At 38.8% G+C, this 14047-nt stretch overlaps 1 protein-coding gene across 3 annotated transcripts; it reads right to left on the reverse strand.

Moving 5' to 3' along the window:
• Window positions 1–690: 690 nt before the first annotated feature.
• LOC125235916 (juvenile hormone esterase-like) lies at window positions 691–9166 on the reverse strand. Of its 3 annotated transcripts, none has more exons than XM_048142562.1 (11): window positions 8974–9166; window positions 6390–6604; window positions 3761–3903; window positions 3428–3570; window positions 2992–3177; window positions 2678–2871; window positions 2416–2584; window positions 1976–2192; window positions 1733–1842; window positions 1320–1470; window positions 691–1064 (listed from the first exon to the last, which is right to left on the reverse strand). In XM_048142562.1, the coding sequence occupies exons 1-11, from the start codon at window positions 9044–9046 to the stop codon at window positions 893–895; spliced, it is 1773 nt and encodes a 590-aa protein (XP_047998519.1). In that variant the 5' UTR covers window positions 9047–9166; the 3' UTR covers window positions 691–892. The 3 variants fall into 3 exon arrangements, with proteins under 3 accessions (XP_047998519.1, XP_047998513.1, XP_047998527.1); XM_048142556.1 differs by having other exon boundaries at window positions 8850–8981; XM_048142570.1 differs by lacking the exon at window positions 8974–9166 and adding an exon at window positions 7063–7084.
• Window positions 9167–14047: the final 4881 nt, after the last annotated feature.

Raw genomic sequence — 14047 nt, forward strand, 5'->3', positions numbered from 1 at the left:
TTCGTTTTCTGCTGCGTTCATTGGCGACGCGTCGAATCGCATTCAAATGTATGAGAACTCGATTCAACTCGGCTCGATTCGTCTTAGTGGCCAGGCTTCAAAGAACCATACCATAGACAGTTTTATTTTCATGTTTGCACTCAAACTGCATATTCAAAATGGTAGGCGGTCCACCTAGATAACTAAGATGACTGAAAGTAGGTATTTGTTGAATTTATAATTTTCTTTCAAAATAAGTGCTTGGTCGTAGAAAAAGTATTGTATGCAACGGTGTTTAACTGAGTCAAAAAATGCTCGTGGCGTCTTTATTAACAATTTTCGGCTTCGCCTCAAATTGTTACCCACGCCACTCACCTTTTTTGACCTCTTTTAACCACCAGTTGCATAAAATACTATTAATGCAGAGTTAGTATTGACATGATAGTTTGCATATTTTCTGGTTCGCCCGTCGGCCATTTTTTGGCCAAAAGGCCATTTTTAGAACGAATTACACTAACTTTCCTTAAATTCTCAAGGCTAATTTTTATATCTTATGCATATGTGTCAGAAAATATTGTCATGATACTTAACCAGCAAGGTTAAAGACTACTTCAGACTACTTCCGCCGGCCGCAACTTTTACCGAAACGCTTGAAAGTCTCTCTAATTTACCTTATTTTCTCACTACTGGCAATGCAATAAAACAATTAGATGAATTTTATATATTTAGTAATATTTATTCTTAGATTTAGGCACAGCCTTGGCTTGTAGAGGCAAACCAAAATAAGTAAGCAACGATTTTGATAGCCCCGTCTGAGAAAGGATTTAATTAATCTTATTATTTCCTAGTAGTTTGAGTGTCAAAGTCGCTGCCAACTGCTTGGTATGACTCTATCACAGTATTTACAGTCAATTTAAAACTGCATGGGGTAGAGCTCGTCCCAGACTTGCAGCTGGTTCTCGTGCAGTTTCTCGTGCACGGAGAACTGGCGGTCCACCTTCAGGTACTTCCTGTCCTCGGGCTTCATAGCTGGCCAGTGGAGCGAGGACAGCTCCGGCAACTCGGCTTCACGAGGGTTCGGGTCCCTGGGGGTAGAATCATGTTTATTTTATAATTAATACATATACTGGAACACACACAAACTCAGTCATTATCAGAAAATCATCATAACAATTAAATGTATGCCTTTAGTTGAAACATATTTTAAATGTACCTATTACCTTGTGTGATGAATAAATGATTATCTATCTATCTATCTATCATGACATGACACACATCTGTGACATTCAAAACAACCAGATACGACAACGTCTTGATAGTAATAATGTACTGTTGCTTACCCATGTTTGGCGAAGGTGTACCAAATGGCGGTCATGCGCTCGACGATGATATGATCTTGTGGAGCGGGCAGCGGCGGCGAGCGAGCCTTGATCGGAGTTCGGAAGTAACTCATGGAGAATAGGTAGATCAGATCGTCGTGGTGCGCTGCGCCTAGAATTATACCAAAAACTTTAGTTTTGCCCAACAGTACACTGTGCGTAAGACAGAAATGAAACGAAAGCACTAACATCCTTTGCATGGTTGTTACCCGAGTGCCAGTGCGTAGGGAATGTATACCCAATCTAGGTACCCAATTGTTTCCATCTAGAAAATACTCTGATATAAGTAATAATCCCATCTCCAATCTTAGTCGTCACTCAATGTAGACTGAGGTACCTACTTATCAGTTTGTTTTCATGGCTTCAGAACTCACCTGCAGGCTTTCCAGTTTGCGGATCCTCGTAGAAACTGTTGTTACCAATGTAACTGAAGACGCTGTACCATACTGGCTGTGGCGAGTGCCGACACATCAAGTTTGCCATCCTGCAACAGAAAATTTTGTTGTAAGCATCCAATTATTCAATTATTCATGACTCATAGATATGAAGATGGCATTAATGGTACTTTTGTAGGCAGTTCGAGACCATCAATTGAAAGAATATGCTATGCATAATACCTGTGCACGTTAAGTCCTATCCAGCTGTCCCCATACAACTTTCCAAGATCTTTATTACTCTTAGGAGTGTTTGTAACTGGTTTGCCGCTTAGATACACCTCCTTGAGACGACGGCTGGCTGCTGCAGAATTCTTCTCGGGAAGAGCAAACGAAATAGGTGCTATTTTTTCCCATTCGGCATTCATACGGTCCATCACAGTTTTGTTCTTTGTGACACCTATAAAGAAACAGGAAATTTAGACTTATAACTTAGTTTCAACAATGAATGTTGCCGCAGCCATCTTACTGGTATATATTAACCTCGCTGAGCTAAGACAAATTAATCTAAACTGAGATGAGAACAGGTTTCGGTAGCCTAGGCCAGGTTTTGTCTTTAAGAAGGTAGGTACTTCTTCTGCAAAATCAGATAGAATTTTTCCATGTACCTAAATGTAACTTACTAAATGCCTTCCAGTAAAACTCGTCCTCGGTCTGGCTAATAAGCAGCGGTACTGCATGCATGTGGCCCTTGCGTACTGCCTCATCAGGCTGCACGGCGAGGAAGCGCGGCTGACCTACGTCAGGTTCCACAACAGGGTTCCAGAAACCTATGGGATCGAAGCCAAATTGCTGAAAGAAAAAGGTAATTGTGTCATAATATTAGTACCTACTAATCGAAATGATTGGTATATAACCATTTTAGGATAAATCATGTGAACTTACATCCCAGAATCCTAAAAGCGAGTTGCCCATTTCTTGCCAGGACTTAGTCTTTAAACAGTCGACAATGGCTCGCGATGAATTGGTGGGACAATTGAGGATCTTTGCCTGTTTTTGCGCTAAATTCATTTGGTGCGAGGGCAGTGGTTCCTTACCCATGGGGGAAGCGGACATGGCAATACCTCGATGGAACAATCCTGGAAATATCATTGAACTATTAGATAACACGAAAGAGTCGTCAAACTCCGAGAATACCATTAGAAATTTTCACATTGAGCAGTATTTGGATAAAATAATGCCCAAAATGTGGCGGGTACCTTTGGACATAGGAGAAATCATGTGTAACATGACACTGATAGATCCAGCACTACATCCAGCTATAGTGACCTTTCCCGGATCACCACCGAACGCAGCAATGTTTCGTTTGACCCAACGGAGCGCCGACACTTGGTCCTTGTAGCCGTTGTTGCCAGGTGCTACTGCGTCACCAGTGCTCAGGAATCCTGGAAAAATATGAATTATAAACGGAGAAACTACTACAGGCTTTATACATCGTATAAGTACTTTATTAGGCCTTACACCGCCAGCTACATATCCGTATAATTTCTTAAAGGTAACAATATGGGCGTACCTTTAAAGTCGAGTTTTAAAATTACTCCAGTTATCAATGAAATCAGTCATTGGCACTGTTTGACGTAAATACTTACATCAAATCTATTCAATATTAGAAAATTAAATAAATATTGTGGTTACCAAGAGAGGCCAGTCGGTAGTTGATGGTAACCAACACGATATCTCTATCAAGCAGATAGTCAGGCCCAAAGAGGTCGGAACGTCCGGTCATCGAGTAGAAACCGCCCGGGTGGATGAAAAAGATCACTGGCAGCTTACGACCACTGGAAACAAGTAAAACAACGGATCAAGAAAACATGGACAACTGAAAATCTCACACAAGGGATTAAAGTAAATCTAGGTTAGACGAAGGAAATGGTGGCTCAGGTGAGTTTCTTTATTCCCACTAACTTGTTTAAATGAGGCTATTACTTACCTTGAAAGTGGTGAAATAAGAAGACAATTCCTTTTTACCTGTTGTTTCCCGGAGTGTAGACATTGATTCTAAGACAGTCCTCGTCAACGTAGTACTCTCCGGGTTCGACAGGCAACGGACATGCAGGTCCATCTGCACTGGCATCTACTTCTGATGGGTATGTCGTCATGTCAACTGGAGGCTGTGAAATGAAAGAATAAATAAATGAAGAAGGAACGTCATGTTAACAGAGAAAGGGATTATTAAATCCTTCACTAAGCTCAGGATTATATTTTGAATCCCTCGCCATACTCAGGATTCAATTATAAAATTAATGTGCTTCGTTCAGGATTTAATGTAAGACCTCTTCGTAAACACTCGTAGCTAGGGATTGCAATCCAGTCCGGCGGATCCGGTAATCCGGCCGGATCCGGTGCTTTTTTCATGCTACCGGATCCGGTGAAATTCGCCGGATCCGGTACCGGATCCGAGAATGTAATTTAATATGTTAGAATAGTGCAAAAAAATAACATTTACGCTAACATTTCAACGTAGCTTAACAGGGGATTGAAATCCAGTCTGATTTCCAATCAAAAAATAATTTAATACGAATGTTTTTTTGCATTACTAGGCCGTTTGGAAGTAAAATAATGTGCTCAAGTGACGCGTCAAACTTTCCGTCTTTGAATCTGTTGTGAAATCTGTGCAATTGTTTGCTTGGATGCAAAATGTGGAATAGTGGAGATGTCACTGAGGTCGATCCTTCGTGTTTTCTGGCCAAACACTATCCGAAATCAAGACCTATTGAGTATAATATGCCAGCAAACACCCATTAGTGAGGAAACCGCGACACAAAAAGTACATTGGTAGCACACAATTCCAAGAGGTCCCTCTAACGAAATAACGCAACCATTTCTTTCGGCTGGAAATCACCCGCCGCTCGAAGGAGCCTTGGCTCCGGGCGCCCTGTAAACTCATGGAAGCGGTCCGTTGAGGATGAACTACGAGCGACCGGGTCAAGCTGGAGCAAGGCCACGAGGGTAGCTGAAGATAGGAAGGCATGGCGCGAGCTTGAGAAGGCCCTTTGCATCTCTGTGGTGATGTAGGACTACACGAACAACAACGTTTTCAGCATGATATAAGAAGTATGAGGGGCACATTGCTACAAGAATCATAAAAAAACAATTCAAAGCTTAAATATGAACATTTTTAATAGGTATCCAGTAAGATTGTGGTTTCAGCAATAGCAAATAATACTAAGGTCAATTACTCTTGATGACTTTAATTTAGCTACTGTAGTTTTTTTTTAGTTCTTCTTTGCGTGTGAGAAAAGTTAACTGTGTTATTTTATAGTTAACTTTTCTCACTCGCAAAGAAGAACTAAAAAAAAACTACAGTAGCTAAATTAAAGTCATCAAGAGTAATTGACCTTACTATTATTTGCTATTGCTGAAAACTACAAAACATAATTATCTTTTTTTTAATAGTTATCTCATAATGCATGTAGGTAATGTTATAATTATAATGTCCGTTCTTAATTGTATCTTAAAAGCTCTATAGGTATTACTGTAAAACAATACAGTAAAAATAATTTTGTTATCCTATGAAAGTTTAAAAAGAACGAAAGAATGTTATTTTGCGACTGATTATTTTAGTAAAATTTATTTGTTACCTGGTAAAAATGTTGATTTCTAAGCTTTCAACTTTTGGTTTATTAATCGTGAAGCAAAATACCATCATATTTCTCATATTATGCTGAAAACATACAAAAAAAGTAACTATTTGGGTACTTTTAATCCTCAAGGCCAATCCGGCCGGATCCGGCCGGATCCGCCGGATTGGGACCAAAATCCGGCCGGATCCGGCCGGATTGGATATCAGACCGGATTGCAATCCCTACTCGTAGCATCAATTTGCTTCATTATCTTTGTTAATAACTCAGTTTACCTTTTATTGACACAGTTTTTTACAACAACAAAGAAGTACCTACGTAAAAATTTACTCGCATTCTTTATAATTTATAATAAATATGTAATGTATTGTGTGTGGGTTCGAATCCCGGTAAGGGCATTTATTTGTGTGATGAGCACAGATATTTGTTCCTGAGTCATGGATATTTTCTATGTATGTATATAAGTATTTATATATTAAATATATCGTTGTCTGAGTACCCACAACACAAGCCTTCTTGAGCTTACCGTGGGCCTCAGTCAATCTGTGTAAGAATGTCCTATAATAATATAATATTTATTTATTTATTTAAATGTACCTATTACAGTCACCGGCATAAATAAGTGATGATTTCTTTACCTTGTCACAAAAACATCTTGTTTGAAAAGTCATACGAATTTGTCAAATGACTAAAAGCGACAAGGTACAGAAATCATCACTTATACTAGAAGGATCCTATTCTGCGTACGCCGAGTCGACGTACCTTCACCTACCTATAGCTAGGTGTATCATACATGATTTCATTGTAGGAAAGTTTCAAAGTGAGTAACTAAGTGACACTATTTATTTACATAGTGTTAGTACAATCAACAATACAGCTGTGAATCAGACTGTCCGTGCATTAAGGGGTGTATTCTGTGTTGTTCACTGTATGTAAGATTTCCTTTTTCTTCAGAAAATAAATCTAAGTTCACTTACACACTTGACTACCACACGTCATAACATAAGAGAACAAACCTGGAATCGTAGTTCTCCTACGGGCGGTTGCGCGTAGCGGATGCCGCGGTAGGCCTGGAAGCGGCGCCCGAGCCGCGAGTCCATCCACGAGCCGCGGACCGCGCCCGCCGGCGTCACCGTCACGGGGCCGGGGGCTGAGGGCTTGGTGGGAGAGCCGGGCTTTGGCGTTGCCGCGGGCGGTTGGGGTTTAGCCGACGGCTCGGGCTTTGAAGAGACTGAAACATACGAGTAATGCACAACATTAAACAAGGGAATGGAAATACTTACATATTTTCTTTCTCTAGCAATTGGATTTATTAACAACTAGCTTTTGCTCGGGGTTTCGCTCGCGTTAGAAAGAGACATAAAGTAGCCTATGTCACTCTCCATCCCTTCAACTATCTCCATTTAAAAAATGACGCCAATTCGTCGCTCAGTTTTGCCGTGAAAGACGGACAAACAAACAGACACACCATGCGCGGATCCAGGGCTTTTACCACGTGACCCCCCCCTGGGCACGAAGCTGGATCCGCGCTTGAGACACACACACTTTCCCATTTATAATATTAGTATGGATAGGTACAACAAGGGATTAGGTACCTAGTTAAGGAACCCACCACTGTCACGACGCCATTTGTACCTATTGGTAATCGCTACATTAGAATGTTAGTAAAGTTAAAAGTTAAATACCTACATTGACCCTATTACAAAATACAATTTAATTTTTGGATTGGTTTGCGTAAGTTCCTCCAATTAATTTATTGTATTGTACACAACAATGCACCTTTAAATGACAGACTTTAATGTCATACATAGTGTGACAAAAAAAGTATAATTATGTACTAAAACAATAGTAGATCAATTTTATTATAGCATAGGTAATCAGACAAAGAACACTATTGAACACACACACGTGCCGCGAAAGGTAGTCTGGCTATGTCGCGCCAATACGCAAGAGCGATAGAGATAGATATCTACGAGCGTTTCGTTTCGTGAGCGTTTGTGCCATTCGGCTACGTACCCTGGTTATCAATATATATAATAAGTTTAAAACTACTAATATATCTTATATGCCTACGGTTAAATAGGGTCCACCTATATGATTCGGTCAAGTTGTGTTCGAATGTATGGGAAATTAAAAAAAAAATCTCGCTAAACTTTAATGTAGTGTGGTACCTTAGGGTAAGGTGCTTTTCGCACACTAGCGTCCCCTACCGTCCCCTTGAGCCCTTGACGCAACACTCCCTTTTAGCACGAAATAGGTCCCGGATTACGTTTTTTCTTCATTTTTGAGAAAAGTATCAGAGTTAAGAAAAAAAAAGTCTATGAAAGAATTATTTTTATTAAATTTTAAACAAAAAAGGTTATTTGCATTTTTTTGTAGCACTTACCATATTCGTGAATTAGCTTATTGAAGTTATATAACTCGTACTTAATGAAATAGTAAGTATGTTTAGTAGTGGTTTAATTTCTGAATTTTGTCAAAGTTTATCAAGCTACTAGTTCTTGCCCTTCTGGAGTACATTTTTACCAAGTTTCAAGCCTGTAACTTGAAATAAAACTTTTTCCCCATTTCCCATACAAACTCCAGCCAGCCTCAATTGAACTCTCTTAAAGGATAAAAATCCAAAAACGCTGAAATTAGTTTCTTTCCATTTTAATTAATATTATTACCTTTATAGTCTTTATACGAAGTTTCAAGCTCATATTCTCAAAATAAAGGCAGATCCTCATACAAATGTTGGACACCCCATTCACCCCCTTAGGGGATGAATTATGAAAAATCCTTTCTTAGCGGGTTCGTAGACCTTATAAGTAACCCACGTGCCAAATTTGGATTCTCTAGCACCAGCGTTTGGGCTGTGCCTTGATTTAAGTCAGTCAGGCACTCAGGACTTTGCTGTTTATATATATAGATATATATATATATATATATATATATATATATATAACATGAAAATAGTGCATGATATTAAAAAAACATTATACAGACCTTTCTTATTGGGAATAACTTTTTTCTAAAATGTATACTTTCCCCAAAAATTAAAAAAAAAACTAACATACATATATATATATATAACATGAAAATAGTGCATGATATTAAAAAAACATTATACAGACCTTTCTTATTGGGAATAACTTTTTTCTAAAATGTATACTTTCCCCAAAAATTAAAAAAAAAACTAAATTTTGGGACATATTTTAGAGTAAAAAGGGGGGTTGCGTCAGGTGGGGGAGGGGACGCTAGTGTGCGCAAAGCGCCTTACCCTAAGGTATCAAACGGCATTTCTTTTTATTTGGATTTAATTTTTTTTTTAAAAAAACACAGTTTGACCGAATCACTAGTAGGAGGCATCAGCTTAAATACTTACCTATGAGGGTTCGAAAGTGCGTGATTTATGGTCTTTACTTGCTCTGTCGCGCCAAAGAGCGATAGAGACATTATCGTAAGCATTTGTGCATTTGGCTAAGAGTACGTACCTCGTATCCTGGTGACCAACTTCGTTAAATCCATCCATCCTCCTAGCGTTATCCCGGCATTCGGTATGGCTCGTGAGAGCCTGGGGTCCGCTTTGTCAATTTTGTTAAATATTAAAAAAATAACCTGCATGGTCGTGGTGTTGATGCGCCAGCGCACACGACAAAGCTGCGCAAACCAGCAGCAGTTTATTGATCATCACGCTCACTTGTTTGTATTTCTGTTATTTATTATTGTTACGAAGCATTGACCACTATTACCAGTGTGGTCTGTCCGGCTGCGTTGAGCCCACTGGTCGCGCAGTCTGATGCGCGCGCTCTATATAGACTAGGGGTTTCTTCCTTCTATTGCTTAGAATAGTGACTATTTTTTTTAACGGAAACTGTCAGTCATTCAGATGCCACATTTGTACGTCAATGTGGTATGGCAAGTTTATGGCTAGTTTCTTCTTTTCATAAGTTTTAGGATTTCCCTAATCGCATGCACCTTGTAAATGGGCCCTAAGGCTAAAGAATTTAGATAACAATATTCAAGGACAAAAGGATGTTTCATCCTCGATTACAAACACTCACTTACCTCATTGTCCGAGATATACGTATTTCTTAGTACCTATATCTCAGGAAATGAGGAAAATGGACAACTCGCGCTGGGAATTACGTTCATTAATACTTAATGTGGAACACTTTTAACGCTACTCACGCACAGAAGCAAAAATTAGCATTTTACTTTGCACACATTTTATTCACGTTAAAGGATTCATTTGAGACGACCCAAGGAATAGTTTAATTATTTATAATGATGATATTGATGCCTAAAGGTTTTGTCTTTGTATTGGCTGTTAGGCGACTTGGATAACCAGCTAAGAATATCTGTAGCTACCAATGCGTAGAGCACGCTCATATTATTGCTCATGTTAGTTGTAGTTTTTTTTTTATTTATTTTTGAAAAAAAAAAAACAATTTAAACTAATTTTGTTACATTAAAAACTTGCCAAACTATTACATTTAATGGCAAGATGCGCTCATTTTTTAAACAATCTTAGAGGGGCGACCATTAATCACGTCATACTGTATAGGGGGGACTGGCGAGGGAGTCATGGAAAAATCACGAAATATCATCATGGGGGTGGGGGGATAGGAACATATCACGTGTAATTTTTTTGTTCCTGTGTGATACACTGTACGGGCGCCGGGGGCATGAGCCCCACCACCGACCATTAGCTCCAGCGGCTGCCATAGCGCCGCACGCGTCTTATCTTACTTAAATCTCTTTTTGTATCATTTTTGGATATTATATCCTTATACCTAAACTTCATTAGTTTTACTTGCACCTTAATCGCCTGCAAGTTATTGGCGACCGTGACAGGACTAAAAACCTCAAAACATCTGCGCGTACGCGATCTAGCAACAGGGAAGGCGGAACGTTCCAGAAGCGCAGACAAAGAGACTGCGGCGCGCGACCTTTGGACTGCAAGCGACGCGTGTCTCCACATCGATCTTCTTCCAGGGGAGTGCTCAATCCTTACCTTTTACCTCTTTACCCTGCCTAGTTTTGATTTTCGTACTTAGTTTACTAAATTTAAAAAAATATTTTCATAATTCTTCTTTCTGCAAATCATCTTTCTTATCTATTGTGCATTCTTCGCTATTGTTGCTACGCGCCTTTATTCCATACCTACAGCATAAAAATCAACAATTAAATCAAAATATTTTAAATCTACAAATTATTAAACGTTGGAGCTAATCAACCTTAATATATAAGTCATAAAGTGCTTATTGCATTGCATCTTGAAAATTGCACTGCTTAAAATTCTATCTTTAGTTACCTATTTACGTTAAATAATAAGTGCATGTGCACCGAACACGCCTTAGTTCGCGCTTTCTTAATAAAAAGCAATCCTTATAAACGTTATACATTATTTTGCTAAGCAATAACAATTTTAAATCTTTCGTTTCTTTTCAACTTTAGTTTCCTATAAAATAAACCTAAAGTACCTAACATCGAGTAAACAAATAATTATTTCGTTCCATTAGTGAAAATACATAAAGTTTATTCCTCAAAGGTCCAAACCATTATATACCTTATTATATTTGCATATAGCTCATTTCGATTCGGGCCGACATTTCCAGGAAACCTACGGGCTGGCTGCGCTCGCGTCGGCTGTACCTAGTGCCTACTCGCGTCAGCTGTTCGAGCGAGACTTGACCTACTTCCGCGCGGCGCCTGCGCGCACCTGGATCTCCTGCCTGGTTTGATGCACAGTTTTCTTATCTTGTTTATTGATTGCGCTTCACTTAATCTTGTTTATTACCGTGTTTGTGTTGGCTCATTGTTTATCTGTTTCAACTTTAGTGTTTTAAAATTATAAAAATATATTAGTAAATTTACATAATGTCTCCACCGACCACTCCTCACGGCAGTGTAGACATAGGAGCGCTTGAAGTTGAATTAAAGCTTAAAGATTTAATAAAACAGCGCGGTTCAATTAGAGGTAGATTGACACATTTTGAACAATTTATTGCAGAGTTGGAAAGGATAAAAACTGAGCAAATTTCCGAAGCGCAATTTAATGAATTGAATTTGCGAAGCGTAAAAATGGAAGCATTGTTCTCTGACTTTGAAAAATGTCAAAGTCAAATAGAGTTATCTTATGCTAGTCCTGATGAACAATTTCGAGAGAGAGAGAAAACAGAAAGCAGGTTTTATAGTAGTCTTGCCAGTGCTCAGACATTATTAAAATCGCGACCTAAAAATAATGAGGATAAACAAAGTTCGTACAGTAGTTGCTCGCGTCAGGATAACGTAAACATAAAATTACCTGTTATCAAATTACCGACGTTCGACGGCAATTATTTTTTGTGGTTGGAATTTCGAGATACGTTTGAGTCGTTAATTGATAATAATGAAACTATCCCTGACATAAACAAATTCCATTATTTGAGATCCTCCTTAGAAGGGAGCGCGGCCCTTGTCATCAAGTCTATTGAATTTTCGTCACAAAATTACAAGGTCGCATGGGATTTGTTATGCCAGAGATATAACAATAAGAAAATTCTCATTAATAATCATTTGAAGGCTCTCTTTAAAATAGAACCCTTGACTAGAGAATCTCATAAATCGTTAAGATACCTAATTGATCTAGTAACAAAAAACTTGAGAGCGCTGACCACGCTCGGTCAGCCGGTAGACCAATGGGATACGCTCATTATATTCATGGTGTCCAGCAAACTGGACTCGACCACTAGCGGTAAGTGGGAGGAGTACAGAAATAATCTCTCCGACTTGCCACTCTTGGACGAATTTATCGAGTTTCTTCGCAATCGGGCGGACATTTTAGAAACAACTTTAGCTAACAGACATGACAAAAGCGTTTCTCATATTCATAAAGACAGTCAACAAAAAAGTGAACATAAGGGCGCATTCACACCTAATGAACATAAAGGCCCATTCACACATAATAAATTTTCAAAAAGCTTTATTGCATCTAGTACCTCTAAAGCTGCAGTCATATCGTGTCCCATGTGTAGTCAGGGTCATAGAATCATAGACTGTGAGTCATTCAAGTCTTTACCGCTCGAAAGCAAGTGGAGCGAAGCCTTAAAGTTGAAACTTTGCACCAACTGTTTGCGACGCGGACATGAATCACATAATTGTAGACTAGGAGATTGCAGATTATGTCATAAGAAGCATAATACATTACTGCATAAAGAAAATAACGCATCCAAACCCTTGCTTGTGACGACATCCACGGTTGGTACATCAAATGACCTTGAAGTAGTCAACCAACCGCATAAGGCTTTATCAGTTCGCTCAGGCAAACAGGTTATTCTTGGTACCGCTTTAATAAAGGTATCCAATCCTAACACAAATGCTGAATACGTAGCGCGGGCTGTCCTTGATGCCGGCAGCCAGTCTTGCTTTATTACTGAAAACCTTAAGAATAAATTAGGATTAGGGAATCCTGAACCCGATTCTTTAGATATATCGGGTATTAAAAAGATTAAACTTTCAGTATCTGATCAATGCGATGTAAACATCAGCTCCCTCCAACGGGCCCCCAGCATGTCTACGACAACAGGTTCCTGCGCGGGGCGCGGGCGCCGGGGGCATGAGCCCCACCACCGACCATTAGCTCCAGCGGCTGCCATAGCGCCGCACGCGTCTTATCTTACTTAAATCTCTTTTTGTATCATTTTTGGATATTATATCCTTATACCTAAACTTCATTAGTTTTACTTGCACCTTAATCGCCTGCAGTCGGTTATTTTTAATTCTCAATTATTTTTTTAGTTTGCCCTCATCACGTGTACTTATAAGATGGTCAACCTAATCATGGCATTTTAGCCCTATATTTGTGTAAAAGAGGCAGCAAATGATAATAATAAGTAGACAAACTATTGATGTTACTTTCACTAAAATAATATATTCGAACAATTTGTAAAATTTATCGTTATTTCTAGTAATGTAAGATGTTTGTAAACAATGTTTTGCTACACCCTTTCCAGGGTCCATTATGTATACTTATGCCCATGTAACATATTGGAATGCAAATAAAGATCTATCTATCTATCTATCAAATTTGACAAATGAAGGCTCACTAGTCCAAGTAGGAAGGCTTACTAGTAAAAATAACAAAGTCATTATAATATAAGTGTGCCGTTCAGATTTGAGGAGTTCGGTTCTGATCATCATCAGCAGTTCAACTACACCAAATGTCACTGTTCTGAACGTAAATGCCTGATGTTCTTATATAAATACCAAAGTCATTATAAGTGTGCCGTTCCGATTTGAGGAGTTCCGTTCTCATGATTATAAGCAGTTCCACTCCACTGCACGAAACTGTCTTGAACGTAAATGCATGTTGTTCTTATAGAAACAGAAAAATCACTATACCTATGCCTTTAAGATTTGAGGAGTTCTCTCGACTTCTTCAGGATTCCATCATCAGAACTGGGTTATTGGCTAATCTGTCCTATTTTTTATTTGTTGATAATTGCCGCGATGTAACTGTAAATGCCATAACTTTCATTATGAAATACATAAAAATTCATTATTTTGCTATAAAATCGTTATTTTTGTATAAAAAGGTGCAACGATTTTTTCAGAAATGATTAACTCGTCCCTATATTACACGAAAATGATATACGATTTGCCCTAGTCGCTAAGAGCAAAAAGAAGTAATGCATAGATTTCACCGAGG

Source organism: Leguminivora glycinivorella, chromosome 2, assembly GCF_023078275.1.
Source record: "Leguminivora glycinivorella isolate SPB_JAAS2020 chromosome 2, LegGlyc_1.1, whole genome shotgun sequence".
Classification (NCBI taxonomy): domain Eukaryota; kingdom Metazoa; phylum Arthropoda; class Insecta; order Lepidoptera; family Tortricidae; genus Leguminivora; species Leguminivora glycinivorella.

Coding starts and splice junctions, on each gene's coding strand:
- LOC125235916 (XM_048142556.1), bottom strand. CDS start 8,979: ATGCAGGTTATTTTTTTAATATTTAACAAAATTGACAAAGCGGACCCC. Junction 3,904..6,389: donor TAGGAGAACTACGATTCCAG/GTTTGTTCTCTT, acceptor TTCATTTCACAG/CCTCCAGTTGACATGACGAC. Junction 2,585..2,677: donor CGCTTTTAGGATTCTGGGAT/GTAAGTTCACAT, acceptor TTTTTCTTTCAG/CAATTTGGCTTCGATCCCAT.